We start from the raw sequence: 24,868 nt of genomic DNA, 5'->3' as shown, positions 1-24,868 counted from the left end.
GTGCCTATAAATGCCTTATATGAGATTGGGCAAGTTTCCTGTACTTACTCACTTTAATCTCAAATTATTAATTTTAGCCAACAGATTTTAGGGGCTAAAGAACTATTGAACCAACTGCATTTGACACTTATTTTAAACTCATTCCCATCTACGGTCATCCTCTTACCCCCTACCCCATACATTTAGCAGCAAGGAGTCGAGTAGCAGGTCAGTCAGTGAACAACTGGAAACATCAATCTGAGAGTCATTTATTTCTTTTGTCATTGTCAAACATTTCCAAAGTCTTACTCACCAAAATTAACAGCTTCTTCATGTCTCCTCCCTGACAATCCTCATCTTCTGAAAGGGCTCTAAGGATGAAACTGCCAATGAAAATGTAGAGTGGATATACCATGTCCTTCACTTGTTGCAAAACAATTATCTAACAGCCCATTTAGACACTATCAGGTAGGCATGAGGTACAGAAAAAGAATTTTTCTTTCCAACTTCAGATAAATATTTACATCTGGTGTCAGTCTCAGAATTTAAGACGATAGAACACATATAAAAGAGGATAGAGTAATATTCTCAGAAAATTCAGACATAGGTTGACTAAAGGGAGGAATGAGGACTTAGGGGGGTGTAGACTAACAAGTGAGGTCAGTCCAGGAGAGAACGAACGTGTGCCTTGGCCACCAATCTCAGTGGCATTACCAGAAACACGGATTCTGTCTTTAAAACTCAGGGGCAATCAAGCTGGTATTTCTCAATCCTTAAAACTGAGGATGCAGGTGCTCACTTCAGCAGACATATACTAAAACCGAGGGGCAAGACCAGCTTCCGGAGGCACTGATTATAATGACAGATGAGGCCTCAAGCCCCAGGAAAGTTGAGGCAGTATTTATTGCTTCTCCCTTCTTCTTTCCAGTCATTTTCATCTTTGGGACACACTACTACTAAGGCTGCCTTTACACATCTGTGGATCTAGTCACTGCTGATTTTGACAAATCATTCCCCAGTAAAATTAGGGAAGTTCTGGCTTTTTGATCTAAGTCCATTTTCTTTTTTTCGATCCTAAAACCATATTGAGAGAACAGCCTTCCATAAAGCTTATTTCCCAAAGAGACAGAGTAGCCTTATTACATGAGTCACTAAGCTTGTTACAGCACAAATACAAAATGATTAATCATTACGGTTTTAAACACTAATTTGGAATTGTTTTATAAGCCCGAGGATGGAGACTACTAAATCAATGGAGCTGCTGAGAACAGTCTACACCCCAGGAAGGAGAGGACAACCAGTTTTCTTAGTCTTGTATAGGGCAAGAGGGGCCCAGAGTTGGCCTTAAGAGGGAGCTGGGTAAGAGAAAAACAATGGACTCCAACGAGGAACAGCAGGAAAACCTACCAAAAAGGGTTGGGGCCGGGGGGGAAGGGGGGTCAAAGTGAATGAGGAGGGAAAACACTGAAATTTATACAGGAGGAAATAGCTGAGAAAGTCACAGCTTTACACAAACAGCTGAAAGAGTACATTTCTCTTCATTCAGCCCCATGACTCAGTCAGCACAAGTTCCCGTGACAACAGCATCACATCCACTCTCCCAGGAGGGCTTTCACACAGAGTGCCTATTTCCTTCCCCGTTTATGGTTAGTCTTTGGGGGCTTTCCTTTCTGGGTCTGTGCTGGCACCAGCCCCTGCTCTCGTTCTTTACAGGAGGTTGACACTAGCAGTTCCTCATGGCTCCTCCTCTGATCCTTCCCTACGCGGAGACTGAGCTCGGCCTCGGGCGGCTCCGCGCCAGCCTGCTGCTGCCTTCGGAGAGACCTTCGGCTCCTGTGCTGCTGCCTCCGCTTCTCTTCTTCTTGCTGCCGCTGCTTTGTCTTCATCACCTTTTCAAAGCTCTTGGTAGTTGTCGGCTTCACAACAAACCAGTCCTGCAGAGGCGAAACAGAAACACGAGCCCTTTAAAACACGGTGGGGGGCATCACGGAGGGGTGTGAGAAGAATCACAAAAAACATGGTCAGGGCAAAACATGGGATATTTTATTTTTTAATTTTGAAAATTTACAAGCCTTCTGGAAACTTACAATAGTTTAATGAACACCTGGATTTACCATTGTTTACCTCTTTCCTTCCCTTTGCCCTTCCTTCCTTCCTTCTGTTGAACCATTTACAGGTTAGCTGCAGACATGCTACTTCATCCCTAAATCCACATGTACCTGCCTAATAGCAAGAATGTTCTCCTGCATAACTACCATACAATTATCACATTTTGAAATATTAACATTGACATATTACTATTATTTAACAGTCAATGTTCAAATTTCCTCAGCTGTCTTAATAATGTCCTTTATACATACAGTACTTGTTTCTATGCTATATTTTATTTTTTCACTTTTAAATACAATTTTATTAAGGTATAATTGACATTCAGTAAATTGAACATATTTAAAATATAAAATTTGATTTTTTTCTTTTTTCTTTTTTTTTTTTTTTTACAGGGACAGAGAGAGTCAGAGAGAGGGATAGATAGGAACAGACAGAAACGGAGAGAGATGAGAAGCATCAATCATTGGTTTTTCGTTGCAGCACCTTAGTTGTTCATTGATTGCTTTCTCATACGTGCCTTGACCGTGGGGCTACAGCAGACCAAGCAATCCCTTGCTTAAGCGAGTGACCTTGGGTTTAAGCTGGTGAGCTTTTTGCTCAAACCAGATGAGCCCACACTCAAGCTGGCGACCTTGGGGTCTCGAACTTGGGTCCTCCGCATCCCAGTCTGATGCTCTATCCACTGCGCCACCTCCTGGTCAGGCGATTTTTTTTCATTTTTTATTGAATGTATTGAGGTGACATTGGTTAATAAAATTATATGTTTCAAGTGTACAATTCCATAATTCATCTAGATACTACATTGTGTGTTCACTATCCCACGTTAAGTCCTACACAGCATTTAAACAGCATTAAAACAGGTTGCTTAAGCCTGATCAGTTCAAGAGTGGAGTGATGTAGTAGACAGAGTATCAACCTGGGACACTGAGATCCCAGGTTTGAAACCACAAGGCCGCTGGCTTGACTGTGGGTTCATCCAGCTTGAATACAGGGTCACCAGAAGGATCATCAACATGATCCCATGGTTTCTGGCTTTAGACCAAAGGTCGCTGGCTTGAACAAGGGTTCACTGGCTCAGCTGGAACCCCCCAGTCAAGGCAGTTATGAGAAGCAATCAATGAACAACTAAAGTGCAGCAACTACGAGTTGATGCTTCCAATCTCTCTCCCTTTCTGTCTCTTTCTCTCTCATTAAAAAAAAAAAAAAAAAAAAGGGCCCTGGCCAGTTGGCTCAGTGGTAGAGCGTCAGCCTGCCGTGCATGAGTCCTAGGTTTGATTCCCAGCCAGGGCACACAAGAAAGCGTCCACCTGCTTCTCCACCCCTCCCCCTCTCCTTCCTCTCTGTCTCTCTCTTACCCTACCACAGCCAAGGCTCCATTGGAGCAGGGTTGGCCCAGAGCTGAGGATGGCTCTATGGCCTCTGCCTTAGGCACTAGAAAAGCTCTGGTTGCAACAGAGCAACGCCCCAGAGGGGCAGAGCATCGCCAGGTGGATCCCAGTCTGGCACATGCGGGAGTCTGTCTAACTGCCTCCTCATTTCCAACTTCAGAAAAATACAAAAAAAAAAAATGTTGCTGGGAGATGTTAGAATACTAGAAAACAGGAAGTAGAGAGATTGCTGTCAAATAAGAAATCCAAAGGTGAAAATTCAGCCAGGTTCCCAAATGCCTGATTTAATTGGATTTAACTCAAATGTCTCTGGTAACCACTTTACTGTCCTTGACAGTGACAGTCCTAGCCCATAAAAACAGACACAAAACCCACCTCTCCTGTGGTGTATGTATGGGGCCCACAGGATTACAAACACCCTGTGGGAAAGCAGGATCCTCACCTCTGCATGGACAGAGTTGATGTGATACTTGACACCACTCTCTGACACAAATTCTTTCTGACATAGAAGACACTTGTATTTTCCGGCCACAAAGTTTCCCTATTTTAAAGAAAAAAAAATATTGGTAAATTCAGGAACACATACTTGGGCAATATGTAGGGATCATTACTGACGAAAGGAAAGGATTCCAGTTCAGCAAAGGTAAGAAGAAAGAAAATCCAAAACAGCAATATATTTTGGAAAAACAGGTGGACTATCACCACTATAAATCTATCCTAATTCAATTCTATACCAAACCTGCCCACTCAGGATCTGAAATCCTCCTATTTTCATGATGTGACATGTCATATTTTTCTATCTTCCCTTGTTTCTGTCTCTTTACTTCCAAGTTCTCTTGGTTCCTCCCCCAAAATGATCAAACTCCTGAAGTTAAGAGGCGCCTACGTACAATTCTTCCCAATATCCACTGCTACAAAGAGTGCCTTAAAAATCCAGAATTAGAAGAGTACCATTCATAATACAGAGTTTAAGGATTCAGAAACCAAGGTCAAGATGACAAACTCTTAAGCATTTCTGGACAGATCTGGTTTGAATGCCTACAACCCTCTTGTTGCCTTGAACTGAGACTTCTCTCCCTGATGCTTCAGGTTTCCATGATGCTCATTTTGCAAGAGGAGCTATTTCTGAAAGGGATTGGGAGTGGCAACAATTCCCAAAGTGCACTTGGGAAACATGGAAAAGATTCCGTGAGGTCAATAGCTGTTAGCCTGACACCCAGGGCCAGTATAGTTCAGACGTGTTTAAAGGATCTTCACTAACCCAGGTAAGTGCATGTAAGTTGATTCTAAATAGTTTAAGGCTCAATAAGACAGGGCAGATCCAGTATGGGACAGGCTTGAGTAGAAGTTAAATCCCTAATAGGGATTCAGAACTAATATATTTTTCTTCAAATTCTTTAATTGATATGACTTATGGCTATGCTGACCTTTTCTGCATCTTTGACATACCCTGACATCCCACCCAATAACAAACTAAAATTCTTTGGGACATGAAAAACTAAACCAGCCTCTGATGATAACAGAAAACAAGACAACTAGCTGTTCACCTATACTGAATTCCCTTTTATGTCAGACTATTTTCAAGGTCATATTATGATAAATGGTTCAGAAAATTACAAACCAAAGTACAAGAGCCCAGGTGAGCTTTAAGGCCAGATACAGTACTGTAGACAGCCTCACAACCCTGGAAAAAAAGAAGAAAAAAATAACGTGAAGACTAAACAAAAGAGCATCCTTCTCTTAGCAATTTGGTTGTTGACAATGACCAACCCTACATTTTGAGAAAGAAGTCCAACAAATTATACCACAAGCCAAAGAAGAAAAGAATGCATATGCAAACCACAAAAGCAAGAAAGAAAACCAATGAAAGGTAAAAGAAAAAGAGGTAAACAAGTTGCTATAAAAGCTTAACATACTCCCTTCCCTGGTACTTTTACCAATATTTAGAGAAACACAGAAAATTACACAGATTTTTTTTTAATTTGCTTTCTTTAATACAAATATGTCTTCTATTTCTTGTCTATCTCCTCCTCCCCAAAGTACTACATATACACCTAGGTTAGATTAAAGATGGCTAGAAATTCTTGGCCACTCTTCCCAACAGGAAGTGGAGTCTGCCTACCTTCTCCTTGAATCTGGGTTAGCCCTAGGATTCCTTTGACCAATAGAATGCCATGGAAACATGCTGAATAAATTCAGAAACTAGGCCTTAAGAGATCTTCAGCTCCCACTTTCATGTTCTTGGAATACTCTCTGAAATGTCAGTCACTATGTATCCCACTGGTAATCCAACTACCCTGCTAAGGAGAGGGGCTATGGGGAGAGCCAAGCTCCCAGTTTAATTAGCACAGAAGCCACCTTGGGCATTCAAGTCCCATCTGAGTTTCCAGCTGAATGCAAACTGAGTGATCCCAGCTGATGCCATGTACAGCAGGAGAACTACCCTGAGCTCTAATGACATTACCTACAGAATTGTAGTAAACAAATAAAATAATTGATTTTAAGCCACTAAGGTTCAGGTGCTTTTCCAAAAAGGAATAAATAACTAAAATAACAGTAGATGCTTGATAAACATTTACTGAACAAATGAATGAGAAAGAACCACCTGGTTAGGACAATGAATGCGATGATACTTCTTGATATCTGACTTCCATTTATGTAGCACTTCCTGGCTGAAGGTAGGTAGTCCAGGTCGAGTATATTTTAACTACAAGACAAGAAAGATTTTTATTGGAGGAATCCAAATTCCAAAACACTCCAAAAGTTTCACACCCAACTCCTCAGGGTATAGAATTATGGAGTTCCTCAAGTATATTTTTGTATAACAAAAAATATTTTTAAAAATATGTAAGGTCCTTTCAAGTTCCTGAAACTGGTAAATATAACCACCTATTGTTTAGTCCTAAAATAGTTTGATTTTTAACAGAGGACAGGAGACTTTACAGTTGGAAAAAAAAACTAGTGACAGAGTATTATATAATTAAATTATTTGATATAAAAAAGAGGGAGATATTAAAATTCACTAAAAATATGTATATATTATGCAAAGTGTATATATATACACACACACATATTCAATGGAAATATATAGAGATGAGTAAATGGCTAGAAGACTATAAATCAAAATGTTAATAGTACTACTCTCTGGGTGGCAGACTTTTAAGTGGTTTTAATGTTTCTCCCCCTGTTTATCTGTATTTCTCATTTTTCAATGTTATGTTGATTTATATTTTCTTAAATTCTAATTGGCTCTGGCTGGTGGCTCAGTGGATAGAGCATTGGCCAGGCATCTGGACATCCCAGGTTTAATTTCCCATTGAGGCACACAACAGAGTGACCATCTGCTTCTCTATCCTTCCCTCTCCCCCTTCTCTCCCTCTTCAAGGAGAGGAAACAGAGAGACTCTTGTATGCACCCCAACCAGTATCTACCAGGCAACCCTCATCTGGGGCCAATGCTCTGCCCACCTGGGACAATGTTCCCAAGTAAGCTACTTTTAGCACCTGAGGTAGAGGCTCAACAAAGCCATCCTCAGCGACTAGGGCCAACTCACTCAAATCACTTGAGCCATGGTTGTGGGAGCAGGCCGGAGAAAGAAAGAGAGAGAAGGGGGAGGAGGAGGAGTAGAGAAACAGATGATCACTTCTCCTGAGTTCCCTGACCAGGAATCGAACCTGGGACATCTACACGTTGGACTGACGCTCTACCACTGAGATAATTGGCCAGGGCCAAAAATAAATTCTAATAAACAAAAAATTAAGGTTTGACTTGAAACGGATGCAACAGAACTGGGGACAGAACACATAATCTTTGTTTATACTGCAAAAGTAGAATTATTCCTAGCATTTCCTTTCACATGCTTTCACATGTTAGTCTTTTCTTTCAACTATACCTGTAGCTTCCAGAAAAGAAATAGCACTATACTGATAGTTTTTACAAAGCCCACCATGGTAACAGTTGTATTTCTGGTAAGCAAATAATCCTCCTGCTTAAAAAATGAAAGTATCTAAAAAGAAGCTGATTCTCTGAAATAGAAAAACAGAACCTAGGCTAGAGGTAATGGGGGAAGTAAGGAAGGCAGCCTAAACGAGCTCTGGTCAAGTTATAAAAGAAATCAGAGCACAGAGCTGGCTTTCTTTCTAAGCATTTCTTTTTTTTTTTTTCTTTTCTTTTTTCTTTTTTTACAGAGACAGAGAGAGAGTCAGAGAGAGGAATAGACAGGGACAGACAGACAGGAACGGAGAGATGAGAAGCATCAATCATTAGCTTTTCATTGCGCATTGAGACACCTTAGTTGTTCAATGACTGCTTTCTCATATGTGCCTTGACCGCAGGCCTTCAGCAGACCGAGTAACCCCTTGCTTGAGCCAGCGACCTTCGGTCTAAGCTGGTGAGCTTTTTGTTCAAACCAAATGAGCCTGCGCTCAAGCTGGCAGCCTCAGGGTCTCGAACCTCGGTCCTCCACATCCCAGTCTGATGCTCTATCCACTGCGCCACCGCCTGGTCAGGCTAAGCATTTCCTTTTCTTTGCAGAATACATGGGTCCATCCACAATCTTTTTATGCTGATAGTGGAATAGTTATACAAACTAGTCATACAACAAACTATCATATTTGTGAAGCTATAAAAAAAAAACGAGGATAATCTCAATGAACATATTTAGAGTGATTTATAGATGTATCTTTAAGTGAAATGAAACAAAAATTTTAAAAAGTATCTACAGGTCCTGGCCAGTTGGCTCAGTGGTAGAGTTTTAGCCTGGCATGTGGAAGTCCCAGGTTCAATTCCTGGTCAGGGCACACAGGAGATATGACCATCTGCTTCTCCACCCCTCTCCCTGCCTTCTCTCTTTCTCTTTCTTCCCCTCCTACAGCCATTGCTCGGTTTGAGAAAGTTGGTCTCGGGAACTAAGGATGGCACCATGGCCTCCTTAGGCACTAAAATAGCTTATTGCTGAGCAACAGAGCAATGACCCTAGATGGGCAAAGCATCGCCCTTAGGGGACTTGGTGGATCCTGGTTAGGGCACATGTGGGAGTCTGTGTCTGCCTCCCTACCTCTCACTTAATAATAATTTTAAAAAAACAGTATCTACAGTATGAAGGGGATATAAGAAAATATTCGTGCATCTATCTGATCATCCATCCCATAAAAGTACAGGAAACATAAACCAGGACTACTGAGTCTGGTTATCACTGGAATAGGAACTGGGTGGAAATAAATCACAGGGGACAGGGGCAGTGACACTTCTCTGAGAAGACCTTTTTGTATAGGTCTGACTTTTAGAATTAGGGTAATGTTTCACATACCACAAAATAAATAAATTAAATAGGATGTAGGGGAAACCCAAAATTAACAAATATGCCATGTGAACCTAATTATTACAAATGAGAAAACAGAATGATTGGGATGGCTGATAAAAACCAACTTAAATAACTAGAAAACAGTACTTTCAATTATGTACTGTAAGATTAAGATGAAAATAGCTACACACAAATATTGTTCTTCAGTTAGTAAATTTGTTTTCTATATGCATATGAGTTAACAGTCCAGAAACTACTTAATCTTATACTAGGATTGAGTAACGTAAATACATTGAAAACAACAAGAACCAGGTTTCTTCTCACTGTTGGAAAAATAGTTACAAATAAGGGAAAAGGAAGGTGAGAATGAAACGTGTGTTGGATCGAAATTAATGGTATCATGGCTTTAAATATAGCTATAGGGGTTGGCAAAGGTAGGTTTACAGTTGTTATACAAATAAATAACACAATAGTTAATAAATAATAATACAAAGATAAACTGTGTTTTGTGTATCCGTAACTGTAAACCTACTTTTGACAACCTAATATAGATACTGTAGACATAAAAATAAATACAAGTGTGCAAATGAATTCATGAACACACATCCATATATAACCTGGCTCTACCCACCAAGAGGGCCCAGCAGGAATGAATATACCTAGCACTCACATCCTGGTTTCTAAATATATTTTCCAATATAAGGAACCAGAATTCCTTTAAAAAAAAAAGAAAAAGATTGATTCCAAAGCTAGGGCAGGAAAAATGCAAGATGAGACTAGAGTATCTCATGGATCAGAGAGTAAAAAAGAGCTAAAAAAAAGGGGGGGGGGTATGTCCAAAGGATACAGATCACATGAAAAAACTCTTGGCCAAATCTAGAACAATTTGAGCACCAAAATAAACAATAACAGCATTGGATCACAGGTCATAGAATAAAATAAATATCCATGAGTATATACTATTATAAAATAAATTAAAAGAAAAACATATTTTAATCACAATAGAATTCCAATTAATAACTGTAGAAGAACTGATGGAAACAAAAAATCATCATTAAGCAAACACCACTGTAATACTCACTGCAGGCATGTATCGTCGATGGATGCTAAAGTAAGTGGGTTAGAAGTATGAAAAAACAAAGAGGGTGTAATGGGGGGCACATTGTTGGGGTAAGGGGATATTGAGTCGGACACCTGAATCCATGTTAAAATAAATTTAAAAGTTTAATCAAAAAATTATAATTTATAATCTGACCACACACACAATATATTTGCTGATAATGATAATATGTCCTTATCATTATTTTTAATCTCCATATATCCTACCCTCTTTTGTAGGTAAAAGTGGCCAGAAAAAGGCTTGGGTGTCTGATGACATCAGAGGAACCATCTCTGGACTGTCTCACGCTAGATTCTTCATGTGAGAGCAAAATAGAACTTCCAATTTGTTTAACCCCTCCTCAAAAGAAGTATGATAAAACAGATTAGCTATGTTGTCTCACTCTTTTCCACAAAATAGTCACTAATTACAAAGGGGAAAAATGTAACATACCCTATTCAAGTGCTTAGCATTTACCTAAGCAAAATATAAACTACTACCTATGAACTAACAGAGTGGAAACACACTAAGCAAGGACTAAGCAAGACTAATTTGGGAATTTAGGTGCCCTCTGGAAGTGGTCCAAAATTAAGACGATCCTAAAAGAAGCTTCTGAAACAGACTGTTTCTCTAGGACCTTCACAAATCAAAACACTCCGTCTCCAGAGATTAAGAAGCAAAATATTATTCATCATGTACTGAAGTGCATTTACTTTTCTATACATAATAAGCATAGTATCAGACATAATTCCTCTAAATTAATACAAGTTTCTACCTTACCTTCCGATCATCAGGTACTAGATCCTGAAGAACCTTCCTCTTAGGCCATTCCTTGGCCAGCTCAGCAGAGGCCAGCTCCTGCAGGTGATATACAGCTATCTTGGCAGAACGCCTCTGAACTCGGCCCCCACTCTTTGGCTCCAGGTTCATCTCTTTTAAGCACTCTGGCTGTCCAGATTCTGGAAAGAAGATCTGCAAAAATGAATCACAACAAACACAAGCCTGAGAAGTGGCTTCCATCAGAGCCAGTGATTAAAGGCATTCCTTTCTGCTCTAAATATCAAAAGAGCTATTTATTAGTTTGCTAATCACTATCACAAAGCTCCACCATCTTAATGTACATTTTACATAAAAAGTTTCTTAGCAGGATAAAACCTATTCTGTTGTAATCAGTGAGAGTGGTTTAAAGTCAACACAAATCCACATGCAAAGAAATGGACCTTAATGGACCTCATACTACATATAAAAAAACTCAAAATGGATAACAACCCTAGATTTAAACAGTAAACTTCTAGAATAAACCAAGGGAGAAAATTGTGATCCTGGGCACTGTATTTTTTTGTTGTTGTATTTTTCTGGTTAGAAGCCAGGAGGCAGTCAGATTCTCACATGCGCCCAACAGGGATCCACCTAGCATGCCCACCAGGGGGCGATGCTCTGCCCATCTGGGGCATTGCTCCTTTGCAGCTGGAGCCATTCTAGCACCTGAGGCAGAGGCCATGGAGCCGTCCTCAGAGCCCGAGCCAACTTTGCTCCCATGGAGCCTTGGCTGCAGGAGGGGAAGAGAGAGATAGAGAGGAAGGAGAGGGGGAAGGGTGGAAAAGCAGATGGGCGCTTCTCCTGTATGCTCTGACCGGAAATTGAACCTGGGACTTCTACACACCGGGCCAATGCTCTACTGCTGAGCCAACTGGCCAGGGCTTGGGTATAATATTTTTATATTTATTTTTCAGTTACAATAAACAAACTATCATATTAGGGGTGTGATGGTTTTCGATGCGTCAACTTGGGTAGGCTACCGTTATCAGTTATTCAAACATTAATCTAGGTGCTGATGTGAAGGTATTTTGTAGACCTAATTAAAGACCATAATCAGTTGATTTTAAGTAAGAGATGTGACAGCAGAGGAGGCATGAGAGCTTCAAAGAATGAGACAGACAATACTGTTGCTGACTTGAAGATGAAGGGGACCATGAGCAAGGAAATGGAGGTGGTCTTTAGAAGCTGAGAACAATTTCTGGCCTACAGCAAGCAAGAATGAGGTCCCACAACTGCATGAAACTGAATTGCTGAACAATCTCATGGAGTGTATAAACAGATTCTCCCCTCAAGCCTCCAGAAAGGAATGGCCCTAATGAAACTCTGATTCCAGCCTGGTGAGGTGCTACACAGGCAGCCAGCTGAACCGTCCTGTGCCTGGACTTCTGGACTGATGAACTGTAAGATAATACAGTTGTGTTGTTTGAGCCAATAGTTTTTTGTTTGTTTTAAGCCAATAGTTTTGGGGTGATATTTTTTACAGCAGAAATAGAAAATTATATATTGGGTTGGGCAAAAATATCTTAGCTACAACAACAGAATTAGCCATAAAAAAAAGAGAGAGCCTGACCTGTGGTGGCGCAGTGGATAAAGCGTCTACCTGGAAATGCTGAGATCGCCAGTTCAAAACCCTGGGCTTGCCTGGTCAAGGCACATATGGGAGTTGATGCTTCCAGCTCCTCCCCCCTTCTCTCTCTCTGTCTCTCTCTCCTCTCTCCCTCTCTGTTTCTCCTCTCTAATAATGAATAAATTAATTAATTAAAAAAAACTTTAAAAAAAAGAGAAATTGAACTTATCAAAATTAAGAGCTCTCCATTTTGAAAAACAATATAATAATGAAAGGCTACAGACTGGGAGAAAATATTTGCAAAACACATATAATAAAGGACTTGTATATGTAAAAAACTGAATGTATTTAAAACTAAATAGTAAAACAACAAAAGCTCCAGTAATAAAATGAACCATGGATTTTAATAGACACTTCATTAAAAATTGACATTGTTGCCTGACCTGTGGTGGCGCAGTGGGTAAAGCGTCAACCTGGAAACGCTGAGGTTGCTGGTTCAAAACCCTGGGCTTGCCTAGTCAAGGCACATATGGGAGTTGATGCTTCCTGCTCCTCCCCCCATTCTCTCTCTTTCTCTCTCTCTCCCCCCCTCTCTATAATGAATAAATAAAATCTTAAAAAAAAAAAAAAAAAAGACAACCTAACTGGCTCATTATTATTAAAAAAAAAAAAAAAATTGACATTGTTAATAAGCACATGAAAAGATGATCAACATCATTAATTATCAAGGAAATGCAAATTTAACCCACAGGAAAATGCCACTACATACCGATCAGAATGGATTTTTTAAATGAAACTGACAACAGCAAGTCATGAGAAAGATGCAAAACAACTGGAATTCTCATCCTTTACCAGAGAGAAGGCAAAATGGCACAGCCACTTTGGAAAACTTTGGCAGTTTCTTATAAAGCTCAACATACATTTATCACATGACCTAGTAAACCCATTCTTAAGTATATATTTACCTAAGAGAAATTAAAAGTTTCATACAAAAACTTTTAAATGAATGTTTATACCATCTTTATCCATAATTCCCCCCAAATGGAAATAACCAAACATGCTTCAACTGGTAAATGGATAAACAAATTGTGAGACATCCATATAATGAAATCCTAGACAGAAATTAAAAGGAATAAACCGAAACATGCCAACACATGAATAAATCTCCAATGCATTATGCTAAATGAAAGAAGCCAGAATCAAAAGCTTACACACTATATGATTCCATTTCTATGACATTCTAAAAAAAGCAAAACCATTAAGACAGAAGAAAGATCAGTGGTTGCCAGGGGTTGGGAATGGTGAGCAGAGTGGACTACAAAGGGACACAAAGGAATCTTAGGGGTATTATTAAATTGTCCTATATTTTGACTACAGTGGTGGTTACATGACTATGTAATTGCCAAAACTTTTATAACTGTAAAGCAATACAATATTAAGGGTAAATGTTAATCAGTATATGTAAATTATACATTGAAACAACACACAAAAAAACCATCAGGTAGGCGAAGTGTAGAAATGTAATCAGGAAAAAGTCAAGACAAAAAAATTGGAATATGAAAAACTGGACAGACTCCCACAAAATTTCTAGCTAAGGATGAATGCCTTAAGCTTTAAAAATATAATGAGTTTACTTCTGCTTCATCTACAAATGGAACTTTGATTTCTCTAAGCTAAGAATGTTCAAGGGAGGGAATTGGGGGGCATGTTATTGGGGGATGAGGATGTTATATTGAGTGGGGCACTTGAATCCATGTTAACACAATAAAGTAAAATTAATAAAAAAATAATTTTTAAAAAAATGTTCAAAAGGCAGAAATAAGAGAACAAAGGAAGAACAAAGAAGAGAGAACAAAAGCATTCAAAGATTAAACAGGAATACAAATGAGGAACCACAATGTATGGGAAGATGTAGGGATAAACAGCTATCACAGAATATATCCCCGAGTAGGGTCTGGAAAGTTATCAGTACTCACAGGTCCATGCTCTGACCTCAGGTGATATGCAAGTCCAGCCTTCGATCTATATGGCTTCCCACAGTGGTGACACTTCAGGGTCATCTTCTCCAGCTCTGCAGCCCCTTTGCCACATTTTCTGACATGGTACAGATACCCCATGACAGTGGTAAAGGTACTAGAGCAACTCTGAACACAGGAGAGAGAACTAAACTATAATTTTACATCTTTTGACATGATCTCTAAATTTCTAAACATTCATAAGGCATTTAACCATCATTTCACACAGAGAACCTCTGCTATCACTAGCCTCTCTAACATTTCCCATTGTCACAACCCTCTCTTGCTCCTGGCCCAACAGCTGTTCTGTCTACCACCAAGCATCACATTCAATGTTCAGTCAACATTCAATAAACTAGAACTATGTACCTCTTCTGTGTCAGAGCTTCCTCCTTAGTCTATGATCCAACTCCACCCCAATATCAAACACCGAGCAACATCAAAGTTCCTCAGAGTGAGGTTACTAGGATCCTTTCTGTCACACCAAAGAAAGGACAGTAAAGAAACCCCTTCAAACAAAGGGTAAGGGGAGAAATATGTTTTTGGAGACAAAAAAGAAAATAAAGACCTATTAATGGGTTCAGGAGACCTGGAAAAGCAGGAGCCACTCTTATGCTAGAAGATGATACAAAGCCAGGACTATAAGGAAGAAGGAGAAATGGAAGAGAGTAACAGAAAGACAGGGACCTAAGGCTCCAGGTAGAGGGGTTGCTGTCCTTGGGCTCTTACCTCACGCATGCACCTGAGCTTTCCCAGTCTCTTTAGAACTGTTCGGAGCCGTTCCCTCTCACTTGGCTCATCTATTTCATCTCCGGCCTTCAAAATGGGCTAAAAAGCAAGAAAAGGAAACAAGCAGATACTTCATGGAAAAGACAGACACAGAAAAAAAAAGTAATTATCATAGAAGAATCGGAGGACTGGACTAGCACCTAAACTGATGCTCAGGAAGTCTGAGTACATGACTCCTGGCTTTCTCCAGCTCCTAGACAGACAAGGATGTGAACAACTCCACGGATATAAACCTCTGGGACTAACCTAAACACACAAATACCTATGTATCCACTGCAAAGGTTTCATTGTACGTAAGTCTTCTATTAAAAAGGTGTTCTTGCCCTGGCCGGTTGGCTCAGTGGTAGAGCGTCGGCCTGGCGTGTAGAAGTCCCGGGTTCGGTTCCCGGCCAGGGCACACAGGAAAAGCGCCCATTTGCTTCTCCACCCCTCCCCCTCTCCTTCCTCTCTGTCTCTCTCTTCCCCTCCTGCAGCCGAGGCTCCATTGGAGCAAAGATGGCCCAGGCGCTGGGGATGGCTCCTTGGCCTCTGCCCCAGGTGCTAGAGTGGCTCTGGTCGCAGCAGAGCAACGCCCCAGAGGGGCAGAGCATAGCCCCTTGGTGGGCAGAGCTTCGCCCCCTGGTGGGCGTGCCGGGTGGATCCCAGTCAGGCGCATGTGGGAGTCTGTCTGACTGTCTCTCCCGGTTTCTAGCTTCAGAAAAATACAAAAAAAAAAAGGTGTTCTTACTCACACCCCTGTCAAGTCCTAGAGCAGGGATCTCAAACTCGTTGCCATGCGGCCCGCCCACCAATTTTGTGCGGCCCGCAGACTGGCCCGCAGACTAATCAAACTTCGTGGATTAATCTGCGGGCCAGTCTGCGGGCCGCAAAAATTGGTGGGCGAGTTTGAGACCTCTGTCCTAGAGCCTTAGCTATTTCCACTAGTTATCTACACTCATCTAAAACAGTCAAGCATCACCCAGGCTCATATAAGACAGAAGACACTCTTACCAAATTATTATGATTTGCCATGACGTGATACTTCATCCCTGCCAGTGAACGAAGTTGTTTCCCACAATGATGGCAAGTAAACATTTCCTACAGAGAAAAAATACTGCTTAGTGGCAGACTATTCAACAGAGAAATAGAACATCACAAAGTTCTATTCAGGTGGTCTCGTCTGTATTGCCTTTCTTTCTTTCTTTCTTTTTTTTTTTTTTTTTTTTGCCTTTATTTCTTAAACTCAATAGTCAATGAATCTCAAAATCCCACAATCTCAGTGTCACATCCCAAGGGCAAAGAAGTAAAGGTAATTCACTTTTTTTTTTTTTTTAATTTTTTTAATTTTTCTTTTTATTTATTCATTTTAGAGGGGGGGAAGAGAAGGGGAGGGGGAGGAGCAGAAAGCATCACAGGTCAGGCTATACATGTGGTTTTTTTTGTTTTGTTTTTTTTAATTCATTTTAGAGAGGAGGGGGGGGAGAGAGAGAGAGAGAGAGAAGGGGGAGGAGCAGGAAGCATCAACTCCCATATGTGCCTTGACCAGGCAAGCCAGGGTTTTGAACCAGCAACCTCAGTGTTTCCAGGTTGACGCTTTATCCACTGCGCCACCACAGGTCAGGCGGTAATTCACTTTTTTAAAAACAGAAACTACCATTTACTGAGTGCCAATATTTCCCAAGTAATGGGATAGGAACTTATCATGTATTATTTCTTTCTTATCCTCTCACAGACTACCCAAAGTAGTAATGTATTATATCTCTTTTTTATAAATAAGGAAACCAAGGCTCACACATAAAAAGCTAAATGATGCAACAACTAGTAAGTGGCTGAGTAAAGATTCAAACCCAAGTCAGTCACACCCAGAGCCCATGTCTTCCCTATGACACAATGTGGCCTAAAGTTTGGATAAAAGATCATGATATAATGGTCATGAAATGCCACAAAGTATCTAACCTGTTTGCAGTTTTCCATGTGTTTCTTTAATCCCTCAATGGTCTTCCGCCCTACTACCTGGCAGGTAGGACAGGAGACACTGCCTTTATCCACAATTTCTAAGTACCACTGCTCCTCTAAACTGCCTACAAAGGAAAGAAAAGAACATGATATAATCTGTAGTCTTCTCCAGAAACAAAAAGCACAATTCCAGAACTTAGGAAAACAGTTTTCCCCTTCTTAGGGAAGAGACCCCTGCTGTGTGTAACTCCTAGAAATAACTTTTGCAGACAGTGAGGAGTTTCTGAAACTGCTTCATTCCACATAATAAAAACCATCTGAGAAATATCCAAATCCCAATGGCTTAAAGAACAGAGCAACATTTTTTTCCAGCTTTACTAAGGTGTAACTGGACAATGGGCAACATTTTTCTTCCTTTCTTTCTTTTAAAGATTTTATTTACTAATTTTATGGGGGGGGGGGGCAAGAAGTATCAACTCATAGTTGCTTCAATATAGTTATTCATTGATTGCTTGTAATATGTGCCTTGATTGGGCAAGCCCAGGGTTTCAAACCAGCGAACTCAGCATTCCAAATCGATGTTTTATCCACTGCGCCACCACAGGCCAGGCAACATTTTTCATAGCAGTATATAATAACTGGATACTGAGATATGTAACAGCCAGTTTGCTGTTTCCTGATACTTGGTTCAATGTTTTTATTCCATTTGATTCTCACAATTCTGACTGCCTTTATTACCACTATTTAAATAGAGACAGGAAAACTGAAGCTTGCAGAAATTAAATAAATTAAGGCAGAAGAGAAAATTAATGAAGAACCAAAACTTGAACATGGGTCTGTCTGACCTCCAAACTCATGCCATTAACATTCCATCCTTAAAAAAATGCTTTTGTACATCATTCCTTTACCAACAAAAACAAAAATCAGCATGAGAGAACTAGATCCCACAAAGCTTTCAACAGAAAACATACCTGCAGCATAAGCTGGTGGTTTCTTCCGAATACGACGAGCCTGGGATTTGGGATTAGGCTGAGTTTTAGGCCGTTGCTTCCTCCCTGGCGTAAAACAGAAACTTGAAGCTCAAAATATCACCTTTACCAACCCCTCTCCAGTACTAAAATCTCTTTCCTTCTCTTCTCAACACCCTGTGCCCCAGTCCCTTAGCCCAGTGGTCCCCAACCTTTTTTGGGCCACGGACCGGTTTAATATCAGAAAATATTTTCACAGACCAGCCTTTAGGGTGGGACAGATAAATGTATCACGTGACCGAGACAAACGTCAAGAGTGAGTCTTAGACGGATGTAACAGAGGGAATCTGGTCATTTTTTAAAAATAAAACATCATTCAGACTTAAATATAAATAAAATGGAAATAATGTAAGTTATTTATTCTTTCTCTGCGGACCAGTACCAAATGGCCCACGGACCAGTACCGGTCAGCGGCCCGGGGGTTGGGGACCACTGCCTTAACCAACTGACTCCCTTAAATCATGCCAGAAGGGTGAAATAAGGCAGGATGGAGGCCACACCTTGCCAAAAATTTCAAAGGGTTCAAAAATGCTTCAAGGGCCAAACCCTAAGATCTCTCTCCCTCAAAGAATAAAGCCCAGGCACCTGGGGAAAAAGAGTTAGCAAAGTTACTCCCTTACCATACAGCTTATGCTTCTTCTGAGGAAATTCTCGATAATCTTCATCTTCTTCCTGCCTGGGCTTCCTTTTCCCTTTGGTTGATACCCCCCCTGACCCTGAAATACCATATAAAAACAGAAAAAAAAAAAAACCCTGTGTGGTATACAAGTGAACATCTGGGCCTGCCTTCAAAACTTCACTCACAAGACCATGAAAGGGAAAGATCACCAGCAAGTATAGGCCTCACAGAAGTGTTTGTGACATTGTTAGGGAAGTTGGTATAACTTTTTATTAACTAACTCAACCACCCCTTTTCCTTTTATATTGTTCTCTATCACAAGTGATCAATAGTTCCCTATGAAAAATAAAAGCCTTCAGGCAGTATGCTTTGTTTCATCTTGATTTGAGGCTAACACTGATGCAGAATTGTTCAAAATAAAGGGCTACTAAGGACCCTTGAGACTATGACCATCAAGAAAGTTTTACTCAGAATAACCCTTACACCAGCCCCTAAACCCTCAACAGAGGATCAAATTAGAACAAGGGGAAAGAAGTTCAAAGCATCAAGAGGAAAGGCTGATATAACCTAAGAGTAAGATCAGCAGAAATGGACTCTGTAAAATGGAGGAAGCATTCACAAAGCTAACAATATGTGATAGCCTAACACCTTAAAACAATCAATTACTAATGAGAAACACATATGTGGTACTTATACGTTAAGAGCAACTTACAAACAGCTACATCAAAATATAACTTTACAGAGTGCTCTGTCTTTGGAACAAGACAAATAGAATGGTACCTTCAACATGGGGAGTAGCAGCTGGCTTGATCCTTCTCATCTTCATACAGTAGGTAGATTTTCGGAAGGATGCTGGAAAATCACTTGCTAGTTCACATGAAGAGGCAGATGATGAGTCGCTTAAGGAATCATCATCGTGAGGGACAGTGTACTGGAAACTGTTGTCCTTTATGGAGCACTTGGTCCTGCTAATTATATGACACAAAGATATATACCACAAAGGAGGGTGTGGAATAAAGTTCCTATTAATTATTTTGTATCATAAGAAAATAACCAAAAAAAAGAAAATAACCAACTTGGTTACCTTTGCAAAAACAAAGAAGTCTAATAATAAAAACATAATTTAGATTGTAATCTTCTCTAACACAGTGGTTCTCAAAGTGTGCGTCCTAGAAGATTTCCAGGTGCGCCCTATGGTATTCCAGAGAAATATGTGCCTGATAAGGACCAAAAAATCAACAGGGTTTTTAGAGTTTAGATTTTTGGGGGACAGAGGTGTGGGGAATTGGCTATAAGCTGACAGTCTGCCCAAATCCCCATCTCATTGGTCTGATTAGGTTGCAAAAGGCTGTTAAGCTGTGGTGCTGGATTGTTTACACTACCCCTCATGTTTCCCGGAAAGATTGGAGGCAAGTTTCTTCTATCCTTTGTTTGGTGTAAAGTTAAGATGATACATATGGTGGGGATTTTCTGCACTTGGTAAAATTTTTGGGTTGCCTAGGAAACGTGATCAGAGACCACTGATTTGCTAATGGCCTCACTTTGCCCTGTAAATAAAGCAAGATGTGGTGTTTGGGTGCACTCTGTTCTAGCCAGCAGCAATTACAGGGCCCTCCTGACCCTGTATTTTCTTAATTCCTCACCATTTCCACTCGGAACCTGGAATTACTAGCTGCGCTGGTTTGTGGCATATGCCCAGATATAAAAATAAATATAGTTACTCTATTACGGGGGTCAGGAAACTGTTCGGCTGAGAGAGCCATGAACACCACATATTTTAAAATGTAATTCCGTGAGAGCCATACAACGACCCGGGTACGTTACGCAATATCCAATAAAAATTTGGCGTTGTCCTGGAGGACAGCTGTGATTGGCTCCAGCCACCCGCAACCATGAATATGAGCAGTAGGAAATGAGTGGATTGTAATACATGAGAATGTTTTATATTTTTAACTTTATTATTTTTTTTATTAAAGATTTGTCTGCGAGCCATCAAAAGAGCCACATCTGGCTCACGAGCCATAGGTTCCCGACCCCTGCTCTATTATGCCATTTCATTACGGAAATACCGCTTTTTGTTAACACATCATTATTATATTTATTATTAACACATCATTATATTATTTTTAGATAAATACATCCAAATAAAATGGATAGATTTCTCAAAAAGAAGCGTGATATTGAAGAATCCGATTCTAGAAGGGAGCAAAAGTTAAGTGTAAATAAAATAGGACTTGAAGGCTGAAGGGCAGAATTTAATTTATAGCATTTTCCATCACTTAACACTAAACAATACGATTGGATTAGAAATCCATTCATGGAAGCTTCAAGTGATTTTGGTTTAATATTAACAGAAGAAGAACTGGCAGCTATATCCACTAATTGTGGGTTGATGATTAAACATAAGGAATTATCTCTTGAAGCCTTTTGGATTTCTATAAAATAAGAATATGTGGCAATATTTTAAAAAGCTTTGAACATTTTACTACAATTTTCAACACCCTATTTATGTGAATTAGGATTTTCTATCCTCAACACAATTAAGAGTAAAAAGAGAGGAATTCTTCAATGTATTGACGAGGAAATGAGAGTTTGCCTTTCAAATATATGCCCAAACATTGAAGAAATTGCTAGGACACATCAGGCTCATGTTTCTCATAAACACAAGAATAAAAAAACTTAAGACATTCTTGCCGGGACCTGTAGAATTTACTAAATCTTACTAAGAATGTATCTATGTATATAAGGTCTACCGGAAAGTTCTGTCCATTTTTGGAATAAAACAAAATACAAATTTTTCTTACTGTCAATAAATTTTATTAAATAATATAATTGCCATTATTATTAATGATTTCTTGCCAGCGTGAGGGCAATTTGTATATCACATTTTTGAAAAATGTTTTATCTTTTGATGCAAAAAACTGAACCAGTATTTATTTGATATCTTCTTCATTTTTGAATTTTTTGCCCTTCAAAAAATTTTGTAAGGACAAAAACAAGTGATAGTCGGAGGGTGCTAAGTCCGGGGAATATGGTGGATGCGACAGACATGCTTCTGTAGCATTTCTTCCTTGTTGAAATTCGTAAAACTTACAGTGGCGTAAATGAACTTTATCAGTAGCCATGGGTACACTATTGCTTCACAAGACTAACGTGAATCAACTTTGTTTTAGTTAATTTGCTACATCAGTATGTATACATTAAGTGATAAAAATAGAGAGGCACACATGCACCAAATAAACATGTGCTTACGTGTCAAAACTTGTTGTGATAGAAACGGACAGAACTTTCCGGTAGACCTTATATAAAAAGATAACTATTGGCCCTGGCCAGTTGGCTCAGCGGTAGAGCGTCGGCCTGGTGTGCGGGGGACCCGGGTTCGATTCCCAGCCAGGGCACATAGGAGAAGCGCTCATTTGCTTCTCCACCCCCCCCCCTTCCTCTCTGTCTCTCTCTTCCCCTCCCGCAGCCAAGGCTCCATTGGAGCAAACATGGCCCGGGCGCTGGGGATGGCTCCTTGGCCTCTGCCCCAGGCGCTAGAGTGGCTCTGGTCGCGGCAGAGCGATGCCCCAGAGGGGCAGAGCATCGCCCCTGGTGGGCGTGCCAGGTGGATCCCGGTGGGGCGCATGCGGGAGTCTGTCTGACTGTCTCTCCCCGTTTCCAGCTTCAGAAAAATACAAAAAAAAAAAAAAAAGATAACTATTTTGTTGTTTTTTAATTTTTTAACCCCTCTTTTTTACGAATTCTAAAAAGTGTAACAAAAAATGTAACATAAATATGTTTTTAAATGTCAGAATAAATTTAATTTTGTCATATTTATTTCATTTAATTACCATAAAAACACGCTTGGACTTTATTTTTTTTAATTTAATTTGACTTAATTATTATAACATATTTCTCAGAAATTTGTATATAGTGTGCCTACAATTATCTGTAGGATTTTAAATGTGTTCCAACTTCAAAAAGTTTGAGAACCACTGCTCTAACACAATATATACAACTAGTACTATATCATTATAATCAGAAAGAACAAGCTGTTCACATAATGAATACACTGTAGCCCAAGCAGGCATTCCTTCCTAGAGTCACCCAAGAAAAAAAGTAGACTAAGTACTAGGATGTTATATGGCCAGAAGATTCCTTGGATCTGTAACCATTATATGTCCAGGTCTCCCTATTTCTCTGACAGAGGGACAGTAACTACATAATATCCCTGAGAATATAGAAGGAAAAGAACAGTTTGCAGGCCTTAGTCCAGAGGTCCCCAAATTTTTTACCCAGCGGGCCAGTTCACTGTCCCTCAGACTGTTGGAGGGCCGGACTATAAAAAAAACTATAAACAAATCCCTGTGCATACTGCACATATCTTATTTTAAAGTAAACAAATAAAATATTTAAAATAAAGAACAAGTAAATTTAAATCAACAAACTGACCAGTATTTCAATGGTAACTATGCTCCTCTCACTGACCACCAAAGAAAGAGGTGCCCCTTCCGGAAGTGCAGTGGGGCCCGGATAAATGGCCTCAGGGAGCCGCACGTGGCCAGTGGGCCGTAGTTTGGGGACCCCTGCCCTAGTCTGATCCACGTTCCTTCTCGCTTAGCCTCTTCCCTAAAACCTTATGTCAGAGGCATCCTATCCTATTTAGGCAACATGATACTTAGCTCCTACAGCTAAAGAAAAGCTGGCCACAGAAATCTGGTATACAGTTAGATCGAAATTCCCAAATCCAAGACCAATCAGAATGTCAGTAACAAACATTACTGAGTAACCACAAAGTATCTTCTAGGTGGCTCAGGATGTGGTAGAGTAACAGTTGTCCAAGTGTGAGGTCACTTTAGATTTATGGTTTAGAAAAGTCACTCTGAATGCCGTATGAAAGATGATGCATGAAGGAAAGGTGAGTGAAGAAGTGTTAATAGCTTATTGCAATCATATAGTAAGAGATGAGGACAGCTTGAATTAAGGTTTTGTGGTAAGATAAGCTGACAGATTCAAGATATAAGAATTACACACATGGATAGAAGTCTTAGGAGCAGAAAACTGGAAGAAATGCAGGTGACTATTCTTAGGAAACTATGTAAGTAAAACATGGTAGATGCCTACTATGGAATACTAGGTAGTTGTTAGAAGCAATGACCCAATCCTATAGAGACATGAGCATAACTAAAAAGCATACTATTGAATAAAAAGAGAAACAGAACAAGACTGTAGTACAATGTCAACTCAACAAATTAAAAACAAATACACATGTAAACAGCACTGGTTATATTACAAGAATTCATAAATATGGGGTGGGCAAAAGGAGGTTTACAGTTGTTCATATGGAAAATAATACAATAATTAATAAATAATAACACAAGAATAAACTGTGTTTCATGTACTGTAAACCTGCTTTTGCCCACCCCTGTATTTAAGGGTGAATATCAAATTTGTTAACATGGTTGGCTGTGGAAGGAAGGGATGGAAATGAGAAAGAGAAAAAATAACAAGGATTGATGATGTCATTGTGCTACAAAAAGGGAAGAGTGACTTTCAGCTCTCTGCATATGAGGTCCAACATTACAAATTTAATACAAAGAAAGTCCTGGTTCGGGCATGGTGGCATAAGCCCACCACTCCTGCTGATTACAGCTAAAAACTCTGAACTCTGAAAAGTAAACAAAATCAGGTGGACTGTGGGGAAGAGTCAAAACTGAAAGTGACCCACATGGGGGTATGTTTCCCAGCCCCCTCCCCTCAAATGGCTTTGAACAAGGGTGGCCCCTACTTACAGAGCAGCATAAGCAGCCTAAATTCCAAAAGACTCTACAGCTTTCTGGCTAGAGAAACCAGGAAAAGGGATCCCTGTAGATTAGAGGGTGGATTGTGAAGAAGAGATAGGCAAAGAAAGGATCCTATAATTTTGTGTATAAATCTACACAAGTCACAGCTTAGCCTGAGCTATAATACGTGTGGAGCGTGCTCAAACCAGTTTTAGCAAAGGTTTTGAAAAGTAAAATAAGATTTGAACAAATGCAGAAGTCTCAGACCAACCCCTGAGACAGATACAAACCAAAATATCAAAAACTTTGAGAGCGAAAACAAGAATTAAAACACCCGCCCTGGCCAGTTGGCTCAGCGGTAGAGTGTCGGCCTAGCGTGCGGAGGGCCCGGGTTCGATTCCCGGCCAGGGCACACAGGAGAAGCGCCCATTTGCTTCTCCACCCCTCCGCCGCG

The 24,868-nt window shown here is 40.1% G+C and overlaps 1 protein-coding gene across 5 annotated transcripts in view; it reads right to left on the bottom strand.

The window, feature by feature from the left end:
* Positions 1–232: 232 nt before the first annotated feature.
* Positions 233–24,868, bottom strand: part of ZNF512 (zinc finger protein 512) — a 31,656-nt gene continuing 7,020 nt past the window's right edge. For 2 of the 5 annotated variants that reach the window (XM_066266777.1, XM_066266781.1), the window contains 12 exons: positions 19,430–19,617; positions 18,651–18,746; positions 17,974–18,057; positions 17,003–17,127; positions 16,058–16,144; positions 15,008–15,106; positions 14,240–14,407; positions 10,658–10,849; positions 6,082–6,183; positions 5,098–5,160; positions 3,919–4,017; positions 233–1,913 (listed from right to left, as the gene is read on the bottom strand). In XM_066266777.1, the coding sequence (XP_066122874.1) occupies positions 1,605–1,913; positions 3,919–4,017; positions 5,098–5,160; positions 6,082–6,183; positions 10,658–10,849; positions 14,240–14,407; positions 15,008–15,106; positions 16,058–16,144; positions 17,003–17,127; positions 17,974–18,057; positions 18,651–18,746; positions 19,430–19,617 (1,612 nt within the window). In that variant the 3' untranslated portion in view covers positions 233–1,604. The remainder of the gene's footprint in view (positions 1,914–3,918; positions 4,018–5,097; positions 5,161–6,081; positions 6,184–10,657; positions 10,850–14,239; positions 14,408–15,007; positions 15,107–16,057; positions 16,145–17,002; positions 17,128–17,973; positions 18,058–18,650; positions 18,747–19,429; positions 19,618–24,868) is intronic. The other 3 variants (XM_066266779.1, XM_066266782.1, XM_066266780.1) reach the window with 2 other exon arrangements.

Source organism: Saccopteryx bilineata, chromosome 3, assembly GCF_036850765.1.
Source record: "Saccopteryx bilineata isolate mSacBil1 chromosome 3, mSacBil1_pri_phased_curated, whole genome shotgun sequence".
Classification (NCBI taxonomy): Eukaryota; Metazoa; Chordata; class Mammalia; order Chiroptera; family Emballonuridae; genus Saccopteryx; species Saccopteryx bilineata.
This window is presented reverse-complemented; position numbering and strand designations above follow the sequence as displayed.